The sequence below is a fragment of the Molothrus aeneus genome, chromosome 29, assembly GCF_037042795.1.
Source record: "Molothrus aeneus isolate 106 chromosome 29, BPBGC_Maene_1.0, whole genome shotgun sequence".
Lineage (NCBI taxonomy): Eukaryota > Metazoa > Chordata > Aves > Passeriformes > Icteridae > Molothrus > Molothrus aeneus.
In genome coordinates, this window is record NC_089674.1 from 4063394 (window position 1) to 4090718 (window position 27325).

At 47.4% G+C, this 27325-nt stretch overlaps 1 protein-coding gene across 5 annotated transcripts in view; it reads right to left on the bottom strand.

Annotated features, from left to right (window-relative positions):
- ENTPD4 (ectonucleoside triphosphate diphosphohydrolase 4) overlaps window positions 1-26095 on the bottom strand; it is a 29256-nt gene extending 3161 nt beyond the window's left edge. The window contains exons 1-11 of one of the 5 annotated variants that reach the window (XM_066567310.1): window positions 26051-26095; window positions 25013-25118; window positions 24081-24266; window positions 20557-20762; window positions 17812-17962; window positions 16025-16128; window positions 13380-13439; window positions 12034-12158; window positions 8304-8470; window positions 5123-5435; window positions 1524-1609 (exon numbers count right to left, since the gene is read on the bottom strand). In XM_066567310.1, coding sequence (XP_066423407.1) covers window positions 1524-1609; window positions 5123-5435; window positions 8304-8470; window positions 12034-12158; window positions 13380-13439; window positions 16025-16128; window positions 17812-17962; window positions 20557-20762; window positions 24081-24266; window positions 25013-25086 — 1472 coding nt within the window. In that variant the 5' untranslated portion in view covers window positions 25087-25118; window positions 26051-26095. Of the gene's footprint in view, window positions 1-1523; window positions 1610-5122; window positions 5436-8303; window positions 8471-12033; window positions 12159-13379; window positions 13440-16024; window positions 16129-17811; window positions 17963-20556; window positions 20763-23239; window positions 23507-23782; window positions 23857-24080; window positions 24267-25012; window positions 25964-26050 lie in introns of those variants that run through there. The other 4 variants (XM_066567311.1, XM_066567309.1, XM_066567313.1 and 1 more) reach the window with 4 other exon arrangements.
- Window positions 26096-27325: the final 1230 nt, after the last annotated feature.

The following is a 27325-nucleotide window of genomic DNA, read 5'->3' on the forward strand; positions in this document are numbered from 1 at the left end:
GATCAGGAAGGAAAAGTGGGACCAGCCAGGAAACGTGGGATCAGTCAAGGACAGCGGGATCAGGAGCAGTGGGATCAGTCAGGAACAGTGGGATCAGTGAAGGACATTGGGATCAGTCAGGAACAGTGGGATCAGGAACAGTGGGATCAGTGAAGGACATTGGGATCAGTCAGGAACAGTGGGATCAGTCAGGAACAGTGGGATCAGTGAAGGACATTGGGATCAGTCAGGAACAGTGGGATCAGGAACAGTGGGATCAGGAACAGTGGGATCAGGAACAGTGGGATCAGGAACAGTGGGATCAGTCAGGAACAGTGGGATCAGTGAAGGACATTGGGATCAGTCAGAGAGAACGGGTTAAACTCAGCTCAGCATTCCAGCAACCGCGGGGCACGATTAAACCTGGAACTCTCAGCTTTTCCAAGGGATTTTTTCACAATTCTCAGACCTTTCCCAAGTTTTTTCCCCACTCCCAGTGATCCACCAAACGGACAGGCCCTGGCAGGAGCAACTTCCTGACCAAAGCCCAGCCCAAAGCCCAGCCCAAAGCTGAGCCCAAAGCTGAGCCCAAGCCGAGCCCAAAGCTGAGCCTAAAGCCGAGCCCAAAGCCGAGCCCAAAGCCGAGCCCAAAGCCGAGCCCAAGCCAAGCCCAAAGCCGAGCCCAAGCCAAGCCCAAAGCCGAGCCCAAGCCCAGCCCAAAGCTGAGCCCAAAGCCGAGCCCAAAGCTGAGCCCCAAGCCCAGCCCAAAGCCGAGCCCAAGCCCAGCCCAAGCCCAGCCCAAAGCTGAGCCCCAAGCCCAGCCGAAAGCCCAGCCCAAAGCCCAGCCCAAGCCCAGCCCAAGCCCAGCCCAAAGCCAGCCCCGAGCCCAGCCCATAGTCGAGCCCAAAGCCCAGCCCAAAGCCCAGCCCAAGCCCAGCCCAAAGCCGAGCCCGAGCCCAACCCAAAGCCAAGCCCAAAGCCGAGCCCAAGCCCAGCCCAAGGCCAGCCCAAAGCCGAGCCCAAGCCCAGCCCAAGCCCAGCCCAAAGCTGAGCCCCAAGCCCAGCCGAAAGCCCAGCCCAAAGCCCAGCCCAAGCCCAGCCCAAGCCCAGCCCAAAGCTGAGCCCCAAGCCCAGCCCAAGCCCAGCCCAAGGCCAGCCCAAGGCCAGCCCAAAGCCCAGCCCAAAGCTGAGCCCCAAGCCCAGCCCAAGGCCAGCCCAAGCCCAGCCCAAAGCCAGCCCCAAGCCCAGCCCAAAGCCCAGCCCAAAGCCCAGCCCAAGGCCAGCCCAAAGCCCAGCCCAAGCCCAGCCCAAGGCCAGCCCAAGGCCAGCCCAAAGCTGAGCCCAAGCCCAGCCCAAAGCCCAGCCCAAGGCCAGCCCAAGGCCAGCCCAAGGCCAGCCCAAGCCCAGCCCAAAGCCCAGCCCAAGGCCAGCCCAAAGCCCAGCCCAAAGCCGAGCCCAAGCCCAGCCCAAAGCCGAGCCCAAAGCCGAGCCCAAGCCCAGCCCAAAGCTGAGCCCAAGGCCAGCCCAAGGCCAGCCCCGCTCACTTGAGCCGGTGCAGATCCGCGTGGGGGGCGTAGAGGCCGCGCTCGAAGCGCTCCCGCAGCACCGACCACCGCGTGGCACAGTAATCCTGCAGGAAATCAGAGAAAAACGGGAAAAAGGGAATGATCCCAGCACTCCTCCCGCCTGGAGAGGGAAAATCCCACCTGAAAAAATCATCCAAAACACCAAACATCAAAAAGGAACAGCAGCTTGCACCGCAGGTAAGGAAAATCCCAAATTTTGGGGGAAAATTTTGATGCACATTTGGAATTTGGGGTAGAATTAATGTTAAACTGTTGGAATTTGGAATGGAATTTATGTTAAACTCTCTGGGAATAACCAGGATCCCAAATTTTATGGGAATATTATGACCTGCATTTGGAATTTGGAATTAATGTTAAACTCTTGGAATTTGAGGCGGAATTAATGTTCAACTCTCTGGGAATACCCAGTAAAGAAAATCCCAAATTTCATGGGAATATTTTAATCCACATTTGGAATTCGGGGTGGAATTAATGTTCAACTCTCTGGGAATATCCACTAAAGAAAATCCCAAATTTCATGGGAATATTTTAATCCACATTTGGAATTCGGGGTGGAATTAATGTTCAACTCTCTGGGAATATCCAGTAAGGAAAATCCCAAATTTCGTGGGAATATTTTGATCCACACTTGGAATTTGGGGTGGAATTAAAGTTCAGCTCTTGGAATTTGGGATGGAATTAATGTTAAACTCTTGGAATTTAGAGTGGAATTAATGTTAAATCTCAGGAAATGTCAAGGATCCCAAATTTCATGGGAATGTTTTGATCCACATTTGAAATTTGGAATGAATTTAATGTTAAACTCTTTGGGAATATCCAGGATCCCATATTTTATGGGAATACTTTGATCTACATTTGGAATCTGGGGTAGAATTAAAGTTAAACTCTTGGAATCTGGGATGGAATTAATGTTAAACTCTTGGAATTTAGAGTGGAATTAATGTTAAACTCTCAGGGAATGTCAAGGATCCCAAATTTCATGGGACTATTTTAATCCACATTTGGAATTTGGGGTGGAATTAATGTTCAACTCTTGGAATTTGGGGTGGAATCAATGTTCAACTCTCTGGGAATATCCAGCAAGGCAAATCCCAAATTTTGTGGGAACATTTGAGCCACATTTGAAATCTGGGATGGAATTAATGTTCAACTCTCTGAGAATATCCAGTAAGGAAAATCCCAAATTTCATGGGAATATTTTGAGCCACATTTGGAATTCGGGGTGGAATTAACGTTCAACTCTCAGGGAATATCCAGGATCCCAATTTTTCTGGGAATATTTTGATTCACATTTGGAATTTTGGGTGGAATTAATGTTAAACTCTCTGGGAATATCCAGTCAGGCAAATCCCAAATTTTGTGAGAACATTTTGATCCACACAAAGAGTTTTGCTGCAGGACTTTGGGAATAAAATCCTTGTGGATGTTCTAAATTAGGAATGGATCCCCTTTCCTTCACCTGTGCAGCTTTGGTGATTTTAGGGATTTGGGATCTCTTAAAGGGATGTTTTTCTGCAAGACCTAGGGAATAAAATCCTTATGGAGAGATGCTTAAATGAAGGAACTGATCCCTTTTTTCACCTGTGAAACTTCAGTGAATTTACGAATGTGGGATCGTTTTGCTGCAGGCAATGTTTTGCTGCAGGAGTTTGGGAATAAAATCCTTATGGAGTGATGCTCAAAATTAGGAATTTATCTCAATTTTTCACCTGTGCAGCTTCAGTGAATTTAGGAATGTGGGATCTCTTAAAGCAATGTTTTGCTGCAAGACTTGGGAATAAAATCCTTATGGAGAGATGTTACAAATGAGGGAATTGATCTCTTTTCTTTCACCTGTGCAGCTTTGGTGAATTTATGGATTTAGGATCTCTTAAGGCAATATTTTTCTGTGGGAGTTTGGGAATAAAATCCTTATGGAGAGATGCTCAAATCAATTAGGAATTTATCTCAATTTTTCACCTGTGCAGCTTTAGTGAATTTATGAATTTGGGGTCTCTTAAGGCAATGTTTTGCTGGGGGATTTTGGGAACAAAATCTTCATGGAGGGTTGTTACAAATGAAGGAATTGATGCCTTTTTTTCACCTGTGCAGCTTCAGTGAATTTATGAATTTCGGGTATCTTAAGGCAATGTTTTGCTGCAGGAGTTTGGGAATAAAATCCTAATGGAGAGAAATTTTAAATTAGGAATTTATCTCAATTTTTCACCTGTGCAGCTTCGGTGAATTTATAAATTTAGGATCTCTTAAGGCAATGTTTTGCTGCAGGAGTTTGGGAATAAAATCCTTGTGCAGAGTTGTTCTAAGTTAGGAACTGATTCCCTTTCTTTCACCTGTGCAGCTTCAGTGAATTTAGGAATGTGGGATCTCTTAAGGCCATGTTCTTCTGCAGGACTTTGGGAATAAAATCCTTATGGAGAGATGCTCAAAATTAGGAATTTATCTCAATATTTCACCTGTGAAACTTTAGTGAATTTATGAATTTGGGATCTCTTAAGGCCATGTTCTTCTGCCGGACTTTGGGAATAAAATCCTTATGGAGAGATGCTCAAAATTAGGAATTTATCTCAATATTTCACCTGTGCAGCTTCAGTGAATTTATGAATGTGGGATCTCTTAAGGTCATGTTCTTCTGCAGGACTTTGGGAATAAAATCCTTATGGAGTGATGTTACAAATGAGGGAATTGATCTCTTTTCTTTCACTTGTGCAGCTTCAGTGAATTTAGGATCTCTTAAGGCCATGTTTTGCTGCAGGAGTTTGGGAATAAAATCCTAATGGAGAGAAATTTTAAATTAGGAATTTATCTCAATTTTTCACCTGTGCAGCTTCAGTGAATTTATTAATTTAGGATCTCTTAAGGCAATGTTTTGCTGCAGGACTTGGGGAATAAAATCCTTATGGAGAGAAATTTTAAATTAGGAATTAATCCCCATTTTTTCACTTGTGCAGCTTCAGTGAATTTATGAATGTGGGATCTCTTAAGGCCATGTTCTTCTGCAGGACTTAGGGAATAAAATCCTTATGGAGAGAAATTTTAAATTAGGAACTGATCCCCATTTTTTCACCTGTGAAACTTTAGTGAATTTATGAATGTGGGATCTCTTAAGGCAATGTTTTGCTGCAAGACTTGGGAATAAAATCCTTATGGAGAGATGCTCAAAATTAGGAATTTACCTCAATTTTTCACCTGTGCAGCTTTAGTGAATTTATGAATGTGGGATCCCTTAAGGCAATGTTCTTCTGCAGGAGTTTGGGAATAAAATCCTTATGGAGAGATGCTCAAATCAATTAGGAATTTATCTCAATTTTTCACCTGTGAAACTTTAGTGAATTTATGAATTTTGGGTCTCTTCAGGCCATGTTTTGCTGCAGGACTTGGGGAATAAAATCCTTGTGCAGAGTTGTTCTAAGTTAGGAACTGATCCCCTTTCTTTCACCTGTGCAGCTTCAGTGAATTTATGAATGTGGGATCTCTTCAGGCCACGTTCTTCTGCAGGCCTTGGGGACTCAGGCCCTGATGGGCGCTGCTGTGAGTCGCAGCCGGTCCCGTTTGCCCACCTGAGCAGCCCTGGTGAACCTGGCTGCGCTGTAGTCGCCGCCCATGCGCAGCACGTCCTCGGTGCAGTAGTAGAACTCGGAGAAGCCGTAGAATTCGCTGCTCTGCAGGCGCAGGGGGGGCTGCACGACGCCGTTCAGGGAGCTCCCGGTGCCGTTGGTTCGGTTCAGCAGCGGCCGCAGCCGCTCCCGGCACAGCTGGAAGTCGCCGGTGCCGCGCAGCTGCAGGCGCAGCCCCCGGTGCCGCAGCTCGTCCTGCGCGTCCCGCGGCAGGCACGGGTCCGGGACGGGGGCCTGGGGGCTCAGCCCGGCCTGCCTGGGACAGAGACGGCAAAGCCTGGCTCAGCAAAGCCTGACTGGGACAGGGACAGAGACGGCAAAGCCTGGCTCAGCAAAGCCTGACTGGGACAGGGACAGAGACCGGCAAAGCCTGGCTCAGCAAAGCCTGCCTGGGACAGGGACAGAGACCGGCAAAGCCTGGCTCAGCAAAGCCTGACTGGGACAGGGACAGAGACCGGCAAAGCCTGGCTCAGCAAAGCCCAGCTCAGCCCGGCCTGCCTGGGACAGGGACAGAGACCGGCAAAGCCTGGCTCAGCAAAGCCTGACTGGGACAGGGACAGACACCGGCAAAGCCTGGCTCAGCAAAGCCTGACTGGGACAGGGACAGAGACGGCAAAGCCTGGCTCAGCAAAGCCTGACTGGGACAGGGACAGAGACCGGCAAAGCCTGGCTCAGCAAAGCCTGACTGGGACAGGGACAGAGACCGGCAAAGCCTGGCTCAGCAAAGCCCAGCTCAGCCCGGCCTGCCTGGGACAGGGACAGAGACCGGCAAAGCCTGGCTCAGCAAGGCCGGCTCAGCTCAGCCCGGCCTGCCTGGGACAGGGAGAGAGATGAGCAAGGCCCGGCCTGTCTGCCCAGCAGCCGGGGGGACAGACTGACAGCCGGGGGGACAGACTGACAGCCTGGGGACAGACTGACAGCCTGGGGGACAGACTGACAGCTGGGGGACAGACTGACAGCCGGGGGGACAGACTGACAGCCTGGGGGACAGACTGACAGCCTGGGGGACAGACTGACAGCCGGGGGGACAGACTGACAGCCAGGGGGACAGACTGACAGCCGGGGGGACAGACTGACAGCTGGGGGACAGACTGACAGCCTGGGGACAGACTGACAGCCTGGGGACAGACTGACAGCCGGGGCACAGACTGACAGCTGGGGGACAGACTGACAGCCGGGGGACAGACTGACAGCCTGGGGACAGACTGACAGCCTGGGCACAGACTGACAGCTGGGGGACAGACTGACAGCCGGGGGGACAGACTGACAGCCTGGGGGACAGACTGACAGCCTGGGGGACAGACTGACAGCCGGGGGGACAGACTGACAGCCAGGGGACAGACTGACAGCCTGGGGGACAGACTGACAGCCTGGGGGACAGACTGACAGCCGGGGGGACAGACTGACAGCCAGGGGGACAGACTGACAGCCGGGGGACAGACTGACAGCCGGGGGGACAGACTGACAGCCTGGGGGACAGACTGACAGCCTGGGGACAGACTGACAGCCTGGGGACAGACTGACAGCCGGGGCACAGACTGACAGCTGGGGGACAGACTGACAGCCGGGGGACAGACTGACAGCCTGGGGACAGACTGACAGCCTGGGCACAGACTGACAGCTGGGGGACAGACTGACAGCCGGGGGGACAGACTGACAGCCTGGGGGACAGACTGACAGCCTGGGGGACAGACTGACAGCCGGGGGGACAGACTGACAGCCAGGGGACAGACTGACAGCCTGGGGGACAGACTGACAGCCTGGGGGACAGACTGACAGCCGGGGGGACAGACTGACAGCCAGGGGGACAGACTGACAGCCGGGGGACAGACTGAGCCCAGCTGACCTTGGACACTCCCAGGCACCCAGGGGCAGGCGCAGCTTCTCTGGGAATTCCATCCCAGCCCTCACCACCCTCATACCGGGAATTCCTTCCTGAAATCCAACCCAAACTTCCACTTTTTCAGCTGACTCCAACTCCTGAATCTCAGGAATCTCTCTCCACCTCCCAGATTCTCCCTTCCCACACAACATCCAGGATCATTCCCACCTCCCACCCCCCCAGGCTGCTCCAAGCTGGCCCTCCCAGGGATGGAGCAGCCACAGCTGCTCTGGGAATTCCATCCTATCCCTCACCACTCTCATATTGGGAATTCCTTCCACAAATCCAACCTAAACTTCAGTTTGACCCCATTACTCCAATTCCTGAGGGGAATCCCTCTCCACTTCCCAGATTTTCCCTTCCCACACTGGAAGTGCTGTGATCTCTCCACAACATCCAGAATCATTCCCACCTCTCTAGGACCACCTCCCACCCCTCCAGGCTGATCTTGGACACTTCCACTTCCATGGATGGAGCAGCCACAGCTGCTCTGGGAATTCCATCCCAGCCTTTCACCACTCTCATACTGGGAACTCCTTCCATAAATCCAACTCATATTGGGAACTCCTTCCACAAATCCAACCTAATCTTCAGTTTGACCCCATTACTCCAGTTCCTGAGCAGGAATCTCTCTCCATTTCCCAGATTTTCCCTTCCCACACCAGACATGCCGTGATCTCTCCACAACATCCAGGATCATTCCCACCTCCCACTCCCCAGGCTGCTCCAAGCTGACCTTGGACACTCCAAGGGATGGAGCAGCCGCAGCTGCTCTGGGAATTCCATCCCAGCCCCTTACCACCCTCATACTGGGAATTCCTTCCCGAAATCCAACCTAATCTTCAGGTTGACCTGATTACTCCAATTCCTGAGGAGGAATCCCTCCCTCTCCACTTCCCAGATTTTCCCTTCCTACACTGGAAGTGCTGTGATCTCTCCACAACATCCAGAATCATTCTCATCTTTCCAGGATCACCTCCCACCCCTCCAGGCTGCTCCAGGCTGATCTTGGACACTTCCACTTCCATGGATGGAGCAGCCACAGCTGCTCTGGGAATTCCATCCCATCCCCTTCACCACCCTCATATTGGGAATTCCTTTCACAAATCCAACCTAAACTTCCACTTCTTCAGCTGACTCCAACTCCTGAGGAGGAATCCCTCCCCGGTCCCCAGATGTTTCCCTTCCCACAGCACACCCAGGATCATTCCCACCATTCCAGGAGCCCGGGGATGCAGGTACCTGTTCCTGAGCAGGCTGCTGGAGAAGAGGCTCTCCTCGTAGCGCCGGCGCGCGGCGTTGCCGCCGAAGCCCAGGAAGGTGGCCACGTACACGCGGTACACGTGCTCCGTCTGGTGCGCGTCGCAGCCCAGGTTCACCTCGGCCAGCAGGCCCTTGGCCACCTCCTCCTGCACAGCAAAGTCAGCAATCACTGCCATGCTCCTGAGCACAACATGAATTTTGGTTTGGGATGTCCTGGACGCCTTTAAGTTCACCCAACTCTTTCATGCTTTGCTGTCTGTGTGTCCTGCACTCCGGGTAAAGGATATCCCCACAGCATCGTGGAGGTGCTCTGGTTGGAAAAGATCTTGAAGATCTTGGAGATCATCAATCCAACAGCACAATCAGGAATCATTGGGATGGTCCTGACCCAAAAATGAATTTTTGGGATGTCTTGGACACCTTCAAGTTCACCGATCTCTTTCACGCTTTCCTCTCCTGTCTGTGTGTCCTGCACTCTGGATAAAGGATATCCCCACAGCATCATGGAGGTGCTCTGGTTGGAAAAGATCTTGAAGATCTTGGAGATCATCAATCCAACAGCACAATCAGGAATCATTGGGATGATCCTGAGCACAAAATGAATTTTTTTGGGGATGTCCTGGACACCTTTAATCTCACCCCTCACCAATCTCTTTCCTGCTTTCCTCTCCTGTCTGTGTGTCCTGCACTCTGGGTAAAGGATATCCCCACAGCATTGTGGAGGTGTTCTGGTTGGAAAAGATCTTGAAGATCATAAAAATCATCAATCCAACAGCTAAATCAGGAATCACTGGGATGATACCAATCTGAAAATGAATTTTTTGGGATGTCTTGGACACCTTCAAGTTCACCGATCTCTTTCCTGCTTTCCTCTCGTGTCTGTGTGTCCTGCACTCCGGATAAAGGATATTCCCACAGCATCATGGAGGTGCTCTGGTTGGAAAAGATCTTGAAGATCTTGGAGATCATCAATCCAACAGCACAATCAGGAATCATTGGGATGGTCCTGCTCCAAAAATGAATTTTTTTGATGCCTTGGACACCTTTAATTTCACCCCTCACCCAACTCTGTGCTTCCTGTACCCTGGATAAAGGATATTCCCACATGGAGGTGATCTGCCTGGAAAAGATCCTGAAGATCATCAATCATCAATCCAACAGCAGAATCAGGAATCACTGGGATGGTCCTGCTCCAAAAATGAGGTTTTTGTGATGTCTTGGACACCTTTAAGTTCACTCCCACCCATCTCTTTAATGCTTTCCTGTCTGTGCATCCTGCCTGATCCAGCAAAATCAGAAATCGCTGGGATGATCCTGACCCAAAAATGAATTTTTGGGATGTCTTGGACACCTTAAAGTTCACCCAACTCTTTCCTGCTTTCCTCTCCTGTCTGTGTGTCCTGCACTCCGGATAAAGGATATTCCCACAGCATCATGGAGGTGTTCTGGTTGGAAAAGATCTTGAAGATCTTGGAGATCATCAATCCAATGGCAAAATCAGGAATCACTGGGATGGTTCTGACCCAAAAATGAATTTTTTGGGATGTCTTGGACATCTCCAATTTCACCCATCTCTTCCACATCGTGGAAGTGTTCTTGAAGATCATCAATCCAAGAATCCTGAAGAGCCACACCCGTGGTTTTTGGATATTCCCAGGAATGAGAACTCCACACTGCCCTGGGCAGCTTTCCCAATGCTTTCCAGCCCTTTATAATCCAGATATTTCAGGAGTTTTCCCCAGGAATGATCATCTCCCACATTATTTGGAAAATCCAAGATTATTTCAGAGGGAGAGCAAAATTGAGGAATTTTCCTTGGGAATTATCATCTCTCCCAGATTTTTTTGTTAAAAAGACCAGGATTACTTCATAGGGAGAGCAAAAAAAAGGGATTTTTTCTTGGGAATTATAATCTTTCCCTTTTTATTTGTAAAATCCAAGATTATTTCATAGGGAGAGCAAAATTGAGGAGTTTTCCTTGGGAATGATCACCTTTCCCATTTTATTTGGAAAATCCAAGATTATTTCATAGGGAGAACAGAATAAAAGAGTTTTCCTTGGGAATGATCACTTCCCCCATCATTTTGAAAAAGATCACTTCATAGGGACAGCGAAATCTTGGAATTTCAGATCCCTGGCCCTGCAAAGTCCAGGAATTGCTTCTGTGGAGCCTGGAATTTTCTTCTCCCATGGAAAAACGTGGATTGTGGCTGCTGAATTCAGTGCTCCCCTCCCATTCCTGATTCCCAGGACAGATTCCATGACCAAAATTCCCATTTTATGTCCATTTATGCTCAGATAAATCCACCCCACAGGCAGGAATGTTCATCCCTGTTTTCCCAGCTGATCTTTGACTGGATCTGCTCTGGAACTGAATGTCCAGATTTTAATAATTCCAAATCATTTCTTACACCCTCTGTTAATTAACACAGAGGAATTAGGGAATTAATTAGGGAAACATCATTCCACAGGATTTAAAAACTCAATTTATCCATTATTAGAACAGAGCCAAACATGGGGATTTGATGCTGTTTTTCCTTTAGTTAATTCTCAATTAATTTCATGGGAAATTCAGCTTGAAAAATTCAGGAATTGCTCCAGAACTCAGTGGAATTACAGCAATTTATCAGTTTGGGACAAAGCAATTCTGTGACATTTATAACTGCTAATTCAATTTCTCCCAAAAATTAAAGGAAAAAGTCATTTTTATGGAAGGCTTTTTATAGGAACCACCAGGAATTTTTGGGTTTTTAGCCCCAGGATGCAAATTTTGGGAGTGTAAGGGATTTAAAATTGTCCAGAAAGATTAAAAATTAAGGATTAATGCAGGATTTGAGTGATGGGAATGAAAAAAACAAATTCTTTTGGGAATGGGAATGGGATGGGATGGGGATGGGATGGGATGGGATGGGATAGGATGGGATGGGATGGGATGGGATGGGATGGGATGGGATGGGGATGGGATGGGATGGGATGGGATGGGATGGGATGGGATGGGATGGGATGGGATGGGATGGGGATGGGGATGGGATGGGGATGGGATGGGATGGGATGGGATGGGGATGGGATGGGGATGGGGATGGGATGGGGATGGGATGGGGATGGGATGGGATGGGGATGGGATGGGGATGGGATGGGATGGGATGGGGATGGGATGGGGATGGGGATGGGGATGGGGATGGGATGGGATGGGATGGGAATGGGAATGGGATGGGATGGGATGGGATGGGATGGGGATGGGATGGGGATGGGATGGGATGGGATGGGATGGGGTGGGATGGGGATGGGGAAGGGGATGGGGATGGGATGGGGATGGGGATGGGATGGGGATGGGGATGGGGATGGGATGGGATGGGGATGGGGATGGGATGGGGATGGGGATGGGATGGGGATGGGATGGGGATGGGATGGGGATGGGGATGGGATGGGATGGGATGGGATGGGATGGGGATGGGGATGGGATGGGATGGGATGGGGATGGGGAAGGGGATGGGGATGGGATGGGATGGGATGGGGATGGGATGGGATGGGATGGGGATGGGATGGGATGGGATGGGATGGGATGGGGAAGGAACGGGGATGGGATGGGATGGGATGGGATGGAGGATTCCAAAGGATGGGAAAGAAAGGAAAAGGTGTTAAATTAGCCCAGAGGGAAGAGGGAATTCCTGGATAATGACCTGGGAAGGGGAGGCAAGGCAAGGCTTACACTTTGGGGCACCTCGTAGGCGATCTGAGTGGAGACCCCGCCCATGTCCAGGATCCCCACGGTTCTCTTGCGGAAAATGGGATCGTGGTGCTCGCTGCCAGGGACCTCCACCACGGCCTCATCCTCTGGAAAAATGGGAAAAATCCATGGGAAATAGGTTAAAACCCCTGTGCTCGCTGCCAGGGACCTCCACCACGGCCTCATCCTCTGGAAAAATGGGAAAAATCCATGGGAAATAGGTTAAAACCCCTGTGCTCGCTGCCCAGAACATGCACGTCCACCATAGCCTCATCCTCTGGGAAATACAGAGGGAAAAATCAGTGGGATTCAGGGAAAAATCCCTGGGCTTGGTGCCTGGGACCTGCACCTCCACCATGGCCTCATCCTCTGGGAAAAAATGGGAAAAGTCAATGGGATACAGGGAAAAATCAATGGGATACAGGGAAAAATCAATGGGAAAGAGGGAAAAATCCCTGTGCTCACTGCCCAGGACCTGCACCTCCACCACGGCCTCATCCTCTGGGGAAAAATGGGAAAAGTCAATGGGATACAAGGACAAAGCAGTGGGAAACAGGGAAAAATCAATGGGAAACGGGGAAAAATCAGTGGGAAATAGGGAAAAATCAATGGGAAATAGGGAAAAATCAGTGGGAAATAGGGAAAAATCAGTGGGAAATAGGGAAAAATCAGTGGGAAACAGGGAAAAATCAATGGGAAATAGGGAAAAATCAGTGGGAAATAGGGAAAAATCAGTGGGATAGAGGGAAAACTCCTTGGGATCCAGCCAGGGAGGGCCCCAAGGAGCTGCTGCTTGTGGCTGTTAAAGCTCCAGGAGGGAGTGGAGCCAACCCAACCCAACCCTGCAGCAGCTGCCAACATCTGGCTGGAACTGCATCCCAACATCTGGAAGTGCAACTCCCATGGCTGACATGGCATCCCAACATCTGGAAATTCAATTCCCATGGGTGGAATTGCATCCCAACATCTGGAAGCGCAACTCCCATGGGTGGAATTGCATCCCAACATCTGGAAGTGCAACTCCCATGGCTGGAACTGCATCCCAACATCTGGAAGCGCAACTCCCACGGGTGGAATTGCTTCCCAACATCTAGCTGGAATTGCATCCCAACATCTGGAAATGCAATTCCCATGGGTGGAACTGCATCCCAACATCTGGAAATTCAATTCCTATGGCTGGAATTGCTTCCCAACATCTGGAAATTCAACTACCATGACTGGAACTGCATCCCAACATCTGGAAATGCAATTCCCATGGCTGACATGGCATCCCAACATCTGGCTGGCAAACCATCCCCTGGAGCCCCCAGCCCCGTTCCGATCCTCACCATCATCCGTGTGCTCAAATCTTCCAAGGACAAAGTTGATCCCAATCCATGCATAGACTCCTGCAGGAGGAAACAAAACAGCTCTGGAATTCCAGGAATATCAGGAATTGCTGGATTATGAACTTGAAAGCAGATGGAAACATTTTAATTCCTTTTTTTTTCGGCTCTGTTATTGCTCATTTTTATTTTATAAAATTGTAGAAGTTGAATATTCCTGGGAAATCATTCATGGCTGAGAATCATTCCTGGGAAATCGTTAATTCCATCAGGAATTCCTGATGATTTTCTCCTCTCCCAGGTCAATGCCATGACAAAATTCCTGGCTGAATGAATTAAAGACACTTTGATGTGTAAAATTCAGGAAAGAATTGAAGGAAATGAAATTTTAAAGGGATTTTAAGGCTCTGGTGATCACACCAAAATATCTCTGCTTTCCAAATCATCTCATCCTGCAAAGCTCCTTCCATCAGGAATGTTGGGATTTATCCTTTCCCACCCTCTAGAGGAAATGGCTTCAGTGCCATTAAATTCTCAGGGATAATCAGCAAAGATTTGGCCAATCAGGATTTGAAAAAGCAACAAAACCACCCCAAGTATTCCCTTGGAAATCCCAAATATTTTCCAGTAATAAAAATATCCCAAAGCATCCCTTGGGAAGCCTAAATATTTTCCAGATTCAGTTCCATTAGAAGAAATCCTAAATATTTTCCAGATTGAATTCCAGTAATTTTCAGCAAAGATTTGGCCCATCAGGAGCTCCAGAGGAACAAAGGAACATTCCAGAGGAACAAAGGAACATTCCAGAAGAACAAAGGAATATTCCAGAAGAACAAAGGAATATTCCTCTCTTGAGGAATAAAGGCTCTCAAACAAAGCAGGATTTGAAAAAAATAATAAAAATACCCCAAATCATCCCTTGGAAATCCTAAATATTTTCCAGCTCCAATTCCATTAATTTTTCAGGGATAATCAGCAGAGATTTGGCCAATCAAGATTTGAAAAAGCAACAAAAACACCCCAAGTATTCCCTTGGAAATCCCAAGTATTTTCCAGATTCAATTCCATTAGAGGAAATCCTAAATACTTTCCAGACTGAATTCCAGTAAATTTTCAGGGATAATCAGCAAAGATTTGGCCCATCAGGAGCTCCAGAGGAACAAAGGAACATTCCAGAAGAACAAAGGAATATTCCAGAGGAACAAAGGAATATTCTAGAGGAACAAAGGAATATTCCTCTCTTGAGGAATAAAGGCTCTCAAACAAAGCAGGATTTGAAAAAAACAATAAAAATACCCCAAATAATCCCATGGAATTCCTAAACACTTTCCAGATCCAATTCCATTCCATTTTCAGGGATAATCAGCAGAGATTTGGCCCATCAGGGCCTCATCCCCACACTCCAGAGCTCCTGAGGAACAAAGGCTCTCAAGCAAACCAGGATTTGAAAAAGCAACCAAAATTCCCTAAATCATCTCTTGGAAATGTCAAGTATTTTCCAGATTCAATTCCATTAGAGGAAATCCCGAATATTTTCCAGATTGAATTCCAGTAAATTTTCAGGGATAATCAGCAAAGATTTGGCCCATCAGGAGCTCCAGAGGAACAAAGGAACATTCCAGAGGAACAAAGGAATATTCTAGAAGAACAAAGGAATATTCCAGAAGAACAAAGGAACATTCCAGAGGAACAAAGGAATATTCCAGAAGAACAAAGGAACATTCCAGAAGAACAAAGGAATATTCCAGAAGAACAAAGTAATATTCCTCTCCTGAGGAACAAAGGTTCTCAAACAAAGCAGGATTTGAAAAAACCAATAAAAATACCCCAAATCATCCCATGGAATTCCTAAATACTTTCCAGATCCAATTCCATTCCATTTTCAGGGATAATCAGCAGAGATTTGGCCCATCAGGAGCTCCAGAGGAACAAAGGAACATTCCAGAAGAACAAAGGAATATTCCAGAAGAACAAAGGAATATTCCAGAAGAACAAAGGAACATTCCAGAGGAACAAAGGAATATTCCAGAAGAACAAAGGAACATTCCAGAAGAACAAAGGAATATTCCAGAAGAACAAAGTAATATTCCTCTCCTGAGGAACAAAGGTTCTCAAACAAAGCAGGATTTGAAAAAACCAATAAAAATACCCCAAATCATCCCATGGAATTCCTAAATACTTTCCAGATCCAATTCCATTCCATTTTCAGGGATAATCAGCAGAGATTTGGCCCATCAGGAGCTCCAGAGGAACAAAGGAACATTCCAGAAGAACAAAGGAATATTCCAGAGGAACAAAGGAATATTCCTGAGGAACGAAGGAATATTCCAGAAGAACAAAGGAATATTCCTCTCCTGAAGAATAAAGGCTCTCAAGAAAATCAGAATTTGAAAAACCAAAAACCAATAAAAATACCCCAAATAATCCCTTGGAAATCCTTAATATTTTCTAGATTCAATTCCATTAAATTTTCAGGGATAATCAGAAAATATTTGGCCCATCAGAAGCTGCAGATCTCACACTCCAGATCTCCTGAGGAATAAAGGCTCTCAAGCCAAGCAGGATTTGAAAAACCAATTAAAAAATAGCCCAAATCATCCCTTGGAAATCCCAAGTATTTCCCAGACACTTTCCCAAGGCCCACCTACCTTCCTGCTTCCCAGAAATCACCTCAGCGTGGGAGTCAGAGAAGAGGAAATCGAAGTGCACGGGGATGTCGGTGAGCAGATCCTCCAGGATGGCTTTCTGCTGGCTGCAAAATTCCACAAAAAAGCCTTAAACCAGTCCCAAAAACCTGGAGCTGCTCCACCTGGAAATCTCCTTTATCCAGCCACTCATGGAGCACAGTCAGGAGAGGAAATCATGGAGAAATTCCATGTTTCTCCAGTACCTGACTTGATTTTCATCACCACCTTTTCCTGCTTCTTTCCCATGGAAAATCCTCTCCCTCCTGCCCCATTTGTGACTTAAACTCCTGCAAACCAATCCCAAAACACCCTGGAGTTGTTCCACACTCACAACATGGAAATATCCTTTATGCAGCCCCTTTGCAGTGCAGGAAACAAAGTCAGGAGAGGAAATCATGGAGGAATTCCATGTTTCTCCCAGTACCTGGCTTGATTTTTGTTACCACCTTTTCCTGTTCCTGTCCCATGGACAAACCTCTCCCTCCTGCCCCATTCCAGATTTGAGCTCCAGAAAACTCCCTACAAACCAATCCCAAAGATACCTTGAACTCTTCCACCCTCACAACATGGAAATACCCTTTATCCAGCCATGTTGCAGTGCAGGAAGCAGAGTTAGGAGAGGAAATCATGGAGGAATTCCATGTTTCTCCCAGTACCTGGCTTGATTTTCATCACCACCTTTTCCTGTTGCTGTCCCATGGAAAATCCTCTCCCTCCTGCTCCATTTGTGACTTAAACTCCTGCAATCCAAATCCCAAAAACCCTGGAGTTCTTCCACACTCATAACAGGGAAATATCCTTTATCCAGACCCTTTGGAGTGCAGGAAGCACAGTCAGGAGAGGAAATCATGGAGGAATTCCCACGTGGAGCTGACTTTTCCCAGTACCTGGATTGATTCTCATCCTGGCCCATGAATCCTCTCCCTCCTGCCCCATTCCAGTCTTGAACATTCCCTGCAAATCAAATCCCAAAAAACCCTGGAGTTGTTCCACACTCACAGCATGGAAATATCCTTTATGCAGCCACTTTGGAGTGCAGGAAGCACAGTCAGGAGAGGAAATCATGGAGGAATTCCATGTTTCTCCCAGTACCTGGCTTGATTTTCATCAGAACATTTTCCTGTTGCTGTCCTGTGGAAAATCCTCTCCCTCCTGCCCCATTCCAGATTTCACCTCCCTGCAAACCAATCCCAAAGAAACCTGGAGCTGTTCCATGCTGGAAATCTCCTTTATCCAGCCATTCATGGAGCACAGAGTTAGGAGAGGAAATCATGGAGGAATTCCCATGTGGAGGTGACTTTTCCCAGTACCTGGCTTGATTTTCATCAGAACATTTTCCTGTTGCTGTCCTGTGGAAAATCCTCTCCCTCCTGCCCCATTCCAGATTTCACCTCCCTGCAAACCAATCCCAAAGAAACCTGGAGCTGTTCCATGCTGGAAATCTCCTTTATCCAGCCATTCATGGAGCACAGAGTTAGGAGAGGAAATCATGGAGGAATTCCCATGTGGAGGTGACTTTTCCCAGTACCTGGCTTGATTTTCATCACAATGAGTTTCCTGTTGCTGTACCATGGAAAATCCTTTCCCTCCTGCCCCATTTGTGACTTAAACTCCTGCAAACCAATCCCAAAAACCCTGGAGTTCTTCCACACTCTCAACAGGGAAATATCCTTTATGCAGCCCCTCTGCAGTGCAGGAAGCAGAGCTGGGATTCAGCTGGAATTCCCAAACCACCAAGCAGGAATCACCTCTCGGGCAGGATCCTCATGCCTGCAGTGCACAGGATGTACAGAGGAGTCTCCTTGTGCTTGGAGCGGGGCACGTGCTCGGCAGCGAAGCTCAGCAGGGGTGAGATGTAATCGCTGACCTTGTCAGGAGAGCCGGCAAACTCGGAAATGCCTGCGAAAACACAAAGGGGGAGTGGAGCAGCTGCAGCATTCCCTGGGGAATGCTGAGCAGAGGTTGTGGGGTGCCCTGATGAAGGGAGGAATGATGAATCTGAATCCATGTTCTCAGAAGGCTGATTCATTATTATATTATATTATTATATTATTACATTATATTATTATATTATATTATTATATCATATCATATGACATGATATGATGTTACATTATATCATATAATATCATATCATATTACATAATATAGTATAATATAATATAATATAATATAATATAATATAATATAATATAATATAATATAATATAATATAATATAATATAATATAATATAATATAATATAATATAATATATCCCATTATATTATATAATATTACATCCCATTATATTATATAATATTACATCCCATTATATTATATAATATTACATCCCATTATATTATATAATATTACATCCCATTATATTATAGAATATTACCTCCCATTATATTATATTATATTATATTATATTACCTCCCATTATATTATAAAATATTACATCCCATTATATTATATTATATTATATTATATTATATTATATTATATTATATTATATTATATTATATTATATTATATTATATTATATTATATTATATTATATTATATTATATTATATCCCCTTATATCATATCATATTATATTATTAGAATGTTATACTAAACTATACTAAAGAATAGTATACTATTCATATATGATATAGTATATATAGCATACTATTATATAGAATATGATAAATATATTATATAAATAGTATACTATTCATACTATATACAGAAAGGATACTTACAGAATGCTAAAAATATAATAAGAAATAATATATTATATTATATTATATTATATTATATTATATTATATTATATTATATTATATTATATTATATTATATTATATTATATTATTAGAAGGCTATACTAAACTATACTAAAGAATATTATACTATTTATATATTATATACTATATATAGTATACTATTATATAAAATATAATAAATATATTATATAAATAGTATACTATTCATACTATATACAGAAAAGATACTTACCGAATGCTAAAAATATAATAAGAAATAATATAATATAATATAATATAATATAATATAATATAATATAATATAATATAATATAATATAATATAATATAATATAATATAATATAATATAATATAATATAATATAATATAATATAATATAATATAATATAATATAATATAATATAATATAATATAGAATGTTACACTAAACTATACTAAAGAATAGTATACTATTAACATATATATAGTATATATAGTCTACTATTATATATTATATATATAATACATATTATTTTTATATATAAAACATACATAGTATACTCTTCATACTATATCTGAACACCACCTTTTCCTGTTCCTGTCCCATGGACAAACCTCTCCCTTCTGCTCCATTTCAGATTTGAGTTGTAGAAATATCCCTGCAAACCAATCCCAAAGAAACCTGAAGTTCTTTCACACTCACAATATGGAAATATCCTTTATGCAGCCACTTTGGAGTGCAGGAAGCACAGTCAGGAGAGGAAATCATGGAGAAATTCCATGTTTTTCCCAGTACCTGGCTTGATTTTCATCACAATGAGTTTCCTGTTGCTGTCCCATGGAAAATCCTCTCCCTCCTGCCCCATTCCAGATTTGAGCTCCAGAAATCTCCCTACAAACCAATCCCAAAGATACCTTGAACTCTTCCACCCTCACAATATGGAAATATCCTTTATCCAGCCATGTTGCAGTGCAGGAAGCAGAGTTAGGAGAGGAAATCATGGAGAAATTCCATGTTTCTCCCAGTACCTGGTTTGATTTTCATCACAATGAGTTTCCTGCTTCTTTCCCATGGAAAATCCTCTCTCTCCTACCTCATTCCAGATTTGAGCTCCAGAAAACTCCCTACAAACCAATCCCAAAGATACCCTGAACTCTTCCACCCTCACAACATGGAAATATCCTTTATCCAGCCATGTTGCAGTGCAGGAAGCACAGTCAGGAGAGGAAATCATGGAGGAATTCCATGTTTCTCCCAGTACCTGGTTTGATTTTATCACCACGGGTTTCCTGGAGCTGTCCCTCATTTGCTGGATGTCCAGCAGGTCGGGGGACAGCACCTGCCTTATCCATGGAAAACCCTCTCCCTGCTGCCTATTTCAAACTTTAAGCTCCACAAAACCCCCTGCAAACCAATCCCAAAGAAACCTGGAGTTGTTCCACACTCACAACAGGGAAATATCCTTTATCCAGCCCCTTTGGAGTGCAGGAAGCAGAGTTAGGAGAGGAAATAATGGATGAATTCCCAGGTGGAGCTGACTTTTCCCAGTGCCTGGATTGATTTTCATCACCATGGGTCTCCAGCTGCTGTCCCATGGAAAAACCTCTCCCTCCTGCCCCATTTGTGACTTAAACTCCTGCAAACCAATCCCAAAGAAACCTGGAGCTGTTCCACACTCAAAACATGGAAATATCCCTTATCCAGCTACTTTGTAGCAAAGTTAGGAGAGAAAACCATGGAGAAATCCCAGGTTTGTGCCCATACCTGGTTTGATTTTCATCACCACGGGTTTCCTGGAGCTGTCCCTCATCTGCTGGATGTCCAGCAGGTCCTTGGGGTTGCCGTTGTGCCGGGGCCAGCAGTACACGAACACGCGGGAGCCGCTGCTGCCGCAGTCCACCACGATGCCGTAGCTCAGGTTGGGGTTCCCGGTGTCCGTGGCCTCCGTGTCCCTCACCCTGGCCAGGTACCTGGGGAAAATGGGAATTGCTGCAGGGAATTGCTGCAGGGAACTGCACTCCCTATGTGTCAGAACCCAGGACACTGCTCTGGCTGCCCTGGGTGATTCCTGTCGCAGACATCTTTCATGAAAAATCCTTTCTTGGGATTTTTCCTTGTGAGAAGCTGCAGTTTCAGCAACCAAAGGTAACAATGGTTATCTGCTGCTGTGGAATACAACAGGTAGACCTGTGATTGGTGTCCTGTGGGTGTTTGGATTTACTGGCCACTCATGGCAGAGCTGGCTCTTGCTCTCTGGCTGAGACACAGATCTTTGTTTTTCATTCTTTTCCATTCTTAGCTTAGCTAGCTTCTGAAGAAACCTTTTCCTTTCTATTGCTTTTTAGTGTAGTCTTAATGTAACTGTCCTAGGGTGACGTTATGATGCTTGTATCCCCATTCATGTGTTCTGTGAATGTTGGATATTATGTTCTGTACCTTTAAGACTGGCTCTGAAGAGGGAATGTTTTGTTTTGGTTTTCTTATCAACCTGGCGGGACACAGAGACTGCAGCTTTTGCTTTTGCTGCTTTTGCTTTTCGCTTTGCTCTCTCTCACTCTTGCTTGCTTCTGCTTGCTTTTGCTCATTAGCTAGTTTAGCTAAACTGTCCAAATTTCTTCCTGGACCATTTCTCCTTTCCTTTTACTGACCATTTGGAACCTGCTCCGGACTGGGACCTGGGAAACACCGAGAGTTTGCACCTTGTGGCCAAGGTGCAGCAGCTGGCCCAGCGCCGGAGGGACTGAGAACAGAGTGACCACCCCCAAGAGAGACTTTCTGAATTTGTCATCTCTTTTCAGAGCGGTGACAGAGTGGTGTCATCTGGCATTGTTCATTTTGTGTGCTGGGGGTGCTGTGCCTATTAAATAAACAGGTTCTTTCCACTTCTCTCCGAGGAATCCTTCCCGAACCGGTTGGGGGAGAGGCTGTGTGGGTTGGCTTATTGGAGGGGCCCTAATTTGGAAATTCTCCTCCAAATTTGCCCTAAACCACGACAGTAACATATATCATAAAATAATAAATCAAGCCTTCTGATCATGGAGTCAACATTCTAGTCTCTTCTTCATCCTGAAACCCCTTGTGACCACAGTCACAGATTCCAGACCCTGGCAGGGGCTCAGAGACCTTGGCACAGAATCAAAGCCACCTGTGCCTCTGATTTTAGCCCATTCCCAAACAATTCCCAACTTTGTGTGAAGGTTTACAAGCCACAAGAGTTTGAGTAGAATGATAGTGAATTTATCACAGGGTGAAAAAGTGGAATTTTGGGGTTCTAGAATGGGGGTTCAAGAGGCAAGATGGAGGAATCTGGGTGTGTCCCATCCTCCTTCTTCTTCTTCTTGTTCTCCATCCTCTGCTGTGATGGTGCCACTTTTGGATTGGTTTAGAGTAGAGACAGACTGTCTAACATGGGTGATGGGTATTGGAAAATTAAAATAAATAAAGTACACACAGTTTTTAGTATAAAAAGATAACACCACCCTGAAGGTGGGCAGTGTGCCACAACCCAACCTGCTGGGGAGATCTCAGCAGGTCAGAGGAAGAATGGAATAGATAAGAGAAAATAAACAACCCTGAGAATGAGAGCCAAGCTCCTGTGGAAGCTCCTGTCCCAGGTCCAGCTGGACTTGCTGTGGATCAGGAGCACAGCAGTGTTTCCCCTTTCCTCAAAAGCTCCATTTCATTCTTTTCCATGGAATTCTTTCCCTCTTTTCCAGGGAATTCTTTCCCTCTTTTCCCATGGAATTCTCTCTCTTTCACCTGTGGAATCTCCCACCCTGGGCTTGGCCACACTTGCTGCAGATCAGGAGCCAGGACATTGTGACTGTTCCTCCTTTCCTTCAGGCTCCACTCCCTCTTTTCCCATGGAATTATTTCCTCCATTCCCCCAGGCTCCACTTCCTGTTTTCCATTGAAATCTTTCCCTCTTTTCCAGGGAATTCTTTCCCTCTTTTCCCACGGAATCCCCCCCCTCTCACCTGTGGAATCTCCCATCCTGGGCTCGGCCACACTTGCTGCAGATCAGGAGCCAGGACACCTGTGACTGTTCCCCCTTTCCTCCAGGCTCCACTCCCTCTTTTCCCATGGAATTCCCTCCCCTCACCTGTGGAATCTCCCATCCCACCCTCAGCTGTACTTGCTGGAATCGGGACCAGGGAGCAGAGCAGCATTTCCCCTTTCCCCCAAAGCTCCATTTCCCTGTTTTCATGGATTCCCTCCCCTCTCACCTCTGGAATCTCCCATTCCAGGCTCAGTACTTCCAGCAGATCAGGAGCAGAGAGACCTGTTAGTGTTCCCCCTGTCCCCCAGGCTCCATTCCCTGTTTCCCATGGAATTCCCTCCCCTCACCTGTGGAGTCTCCCACCCCAGGCTTGGTACTTCCTGTGGATCAGGAGCAGAGAAGCCTTTCCCCATTCCCTGTTTCCCATGGAATTCTGTGCCCTCTCACCTCTGGAATTTCCCATGTCCTGGGTGCGGTGCTGGCCATGGATCAGGAGCAGGGAGCAGAGCAGCATTTCCCCTTTTCCTGTTTGCCATGGAAACATTCCCTGCTTCCCATGGAATTCTCTCCCTCTCACCTCTGGAATCTCCTGGTGCCTGCCGCGGATCAGGGGCAGAGCAGCATTTCCCCTTTCCCCCAGCCTCCATTCCCTCCATTCCCATGGATTCCCTCTGCTCTCACCTCTGGAATTTCCTGTCTCAGGTGTGGATCAGGGGCAGAGCAGCATTTCCCCTTTCCCCCAGCCTCCATTCCCTCCATTCCCATGGAATTCTCCCCCCCTCACCTCTGGAATTTCCCATCCCAGGTGCGGATCAGGGGCAGAGCAGCATTTCCCCTTTCCCCCGGGCTCTATCCCCTCCATTCCCATGGATTCCCTCCTCTCTCACCTCTGGAATTTCCTGTCTCAGGTGTGGATCAGGAGCAGAGCAGCATTTCCCCTTTCCCCCAGGCTCCATCCCCTCCATTCCCATGGAATTCTCTCCCCCTCACCTCTGGAATTTCCCGTCGCGGTGCCTGCCCCGGACCAGCAGCAGGGAGCAGAGCAGCATTTCCCCATTCCCATGGAATTCTCTCCCTCTCACCTCTGGAATTTCCCATCCCAGGTGCGGATTAGGAGCAGAGCAGCATTGCCCCTTTCCCCCGGGCTCTGTCCCCTCCATTCCCATGGATTCCCTCCTCTCTCACCTCTGGAATTTCCCGTCCCAGGTATGGATCAGGAGCAGAGCAGCATTTCCCCTTTCCCCCAGGCTCCATCCCCTCCATTCCCATGGAATTCTCTCCCCCTCACCTCTGGAATTTCCCGTCGCGGTGCCTGCCCCGGACCAGCAGCAGGGAGCAGAGCAGCAGCGCCGCCGCGGCCGCGGCCGCCCCCAGCAGCAGCAGCTGCCGCAGGGACGCGTTCAGGATGCGGGGACACCCCACGGGGGAGAGGCTGAAGTGCCACGAGGCCGGGAGCAGGCAGGAGATGCTGATCCTGCAATGCCAAGGGAGAAACGAGCGGATTGAGGGATGGATTTGGTGCTAAACGCACCTGGAAAATTCCTGCCTGGAGGGTGTGGACGGGCTGGGATGGAATTCCCACTCCTGCCCCATCCCTGGGAGTGGCCTGGGCTGAGGAGGATGGAAAGATCCCATGGGATTTGCTGGGTTTGGGGCTGCAGCTCCTTTTTATCTCCTGGCTTTCTTTCAAAGTCTCAGGAAAATTAGAGCTAGGAAGGAGGGAAAAGCCTGGCTTGGGATTCAGGGAATGGAAATCTGGGGATGATCCTGGAGAAATCTGGGAGGACCTCAGGGCAGTTCCCCAGGGCCTGAAGGGGCTCCAGGGAGAGGGACCTGAGACAAAGGATGGAGGGATGGGACACAGGGAATGGCTCCCACTGCCAGAGGGCAGGGATGGATGGGATATTGGGAAGGAATTCCTGGCTGGGAGGGTGGGGAGGGGCTGGGATGGATTTCCCAGAGCAGCTGTGGCTGCCCCTGGATCCCTGGCAGTGGCCAAGGCCAGGCTGGAGCCCCCTGGGACATGAGAGGTGTCCCTGCCATGGCAGGGGTGGGATGATCCTGAAGGCCCCTTCCAACCCAACCCAACCCACTGCAGGATTTTGCTGTGGATTGAGAGGACTCAGGACACCATTCCCATGCTGGAATTCCTGATTACGTTCCCTGTCCTTCCCTCCAAAGCCTTTCCAGTTTATCCCACAGTTCCTCTGGGATCCTTACCTGCCCATTTTGGGATGGGGCAGCAGCAGGAGCTGTGGAGCCTCAGCTGGTGACCTCGGAGGGACCAGGAACATCCGAGCTCCCCTGGGCCATCCCTGCTCTGCTCCTGAGGGAAAACCAAGGCAGCTGATTCCCTGCAGAGCCTGGGGAGATCCCTGAGGGAGCTGATTCCCTGCAGAGCCCTGGGACATCCCTGAGGGAGCTCATTCCCTGAGGGAGCTGATTCCTTGTTCAGCACAGGGAGATCCCTGAGGAAACACCCTGGGATGGGATTCTTTCCTTCCCTTTCCTGGGTAAGGAATGCAGGAATCCAAAGGAAAACAGGGATCCAGTGGGGATGGAAGCATTGAATCCCCTCGGGCACGGTGGGGAGGGTCTGGGGTGGGATTCCCAGAGGAATTCCCAGAGGAATCCCTGGATCCTGGCAGTGCCCCAGGCCGGGCGGGCAGGGCTGGAGCAGCCCAGGACAGCGGGAGGTGTCGGGCTTGGGGCTTGGGGCTGGATGGGATGGTCCTATTCAGGTCCTTCCCACCCAAAGTATCCCGGGATTCCGGGACCCCTGCCAGGATCAAACACCCTCAAAACTCCAAAAGAGCCAAGGAAATGAGGGAATTCCAGCCCAGGGACGCAGCCGGGGCTGCCCCTCCTTCCCCGGCCCGAGGGGAGATCCCGACCCAGGCGCCACCAGGGAACGGAGCCGGGGCCGAGCGGCCGGAGGGGACAGCGAACAGCGGGATGGGGAATAACGGGATGGGGAATAACGGGGTGAGGGAACGGGATGAGGGAACAACGGGATGAGGGAAAGGGATGAGGGAAACGGGATGGAGGCAAGGACGAGGACGGGACGGGGAAGGGACTCGGAGCGGAAGGAGCTGGTGCAGCTCCCCTCGGCCGCCACCATCCCGTAGGGCTCGGCTCGGCTCCCCCCGAACCCCGCGGCGATCCCGATCCCGCTCCCATTCCCGATCCCGGTCCCATTCCCGTTACTGGTCCCATTCCCAGTGTTTCGTCCTCCCTCTCTCTCTCCCCCAACTTCACCTCCCGGGCCGCCCCATGGCAACCGGCCCCACGCCACTTCCGGGTGCGCCGCCGGACGTGACGCAGAGCGCGCTGACGTCACGGCGGGGCCGAGAAGGGATTCCCCGGGGGCGTGGCTTTGGGGGCGTGGCCATTGAGGAGGGGGCGTGGCCAGGAGGAGCCGTGTGCGCTCCGGTAAAACCGGCCAAAAATCGCTATAAAAACACCGTTAACGGCAGAATTAGGAATTTGTGGCTACAAATATGCCAAAATTGAGAAATATATAAAGTTCGTAGCTATAACTGTGTCAATATTTTGAAATATATAAAATGTATAGCTAAAAATGTGTCAATATTTTGAAATATATTAAATTCATAGCTGTAACTGTGTCAATATTTTGAAATATATAAAATTCATAGCTATAACTGGGTCAATATTTTGAAATATATAAAATCTATAGCTAAAATGTGTTATATTTTGAAATATATAAAATTTATACTTAGACATGTGTCAATATTTTGAAATACATTAAATCTATAGTTAAAAAAGTGTTACTATTTTGAAATATATAAAATTTATCCTTATAAATGTGTCAATATTTTGAAATATGTTAAATTTATAGCGTTAAAAGTGGCAATGTTTTGAAATAAACTTATATGTGTGTCAATATTTTGGAATAAATTCAATTGATAGCTATCACTATGCAAATATTTTGAATTATATTATTATATATATCCAATGGTTGTAGCAGCTGTAATAAATATCTCAATATTTACGATCGAAAGAATAAATACATTAATTTTATTTAAAAAAAACCAACAAGAAAGGGGAGGAAATTCCACTGGGAGAAGGGGAATTCTCCTGCGTTTTGCCACTGAGCGGCAGCACCGCCTGTGCCCACTCCAGGAGAAATGGAAAAGTTTCTCCTGGCCAGGATGAGGTGGAAAAACCGGGAATAAAGTCAGGGATTTGCAGGGGAAGCGGGGCTGGGGGTGGAATCCATCCCGGGAGGGGCTGGAGAGGAGGGGGTTTGGGGTGGGAAATTATCCCTGGGGAGGGAAGGGAATGAGGGAGGGGAAAAAGGAATAAGGAAAGGGGGAGTGAAAAGGGAATGGAATAAGAGAAAGGGAAAGGAAAAAGGGAAGGAATAAGGAAAGGGGAAAGGTGAAAATGAAGGAATAAGGGAAAGGAAAAAGAAGGAATAAGGAAAGGAGAAAGGAAAGTTGAAAAGAGAAAGGAAAGGGGAATGGAATAAGGAAAAGAAAAGGGAAGGGGAAAGGAAAAAGAGAAGAAAAA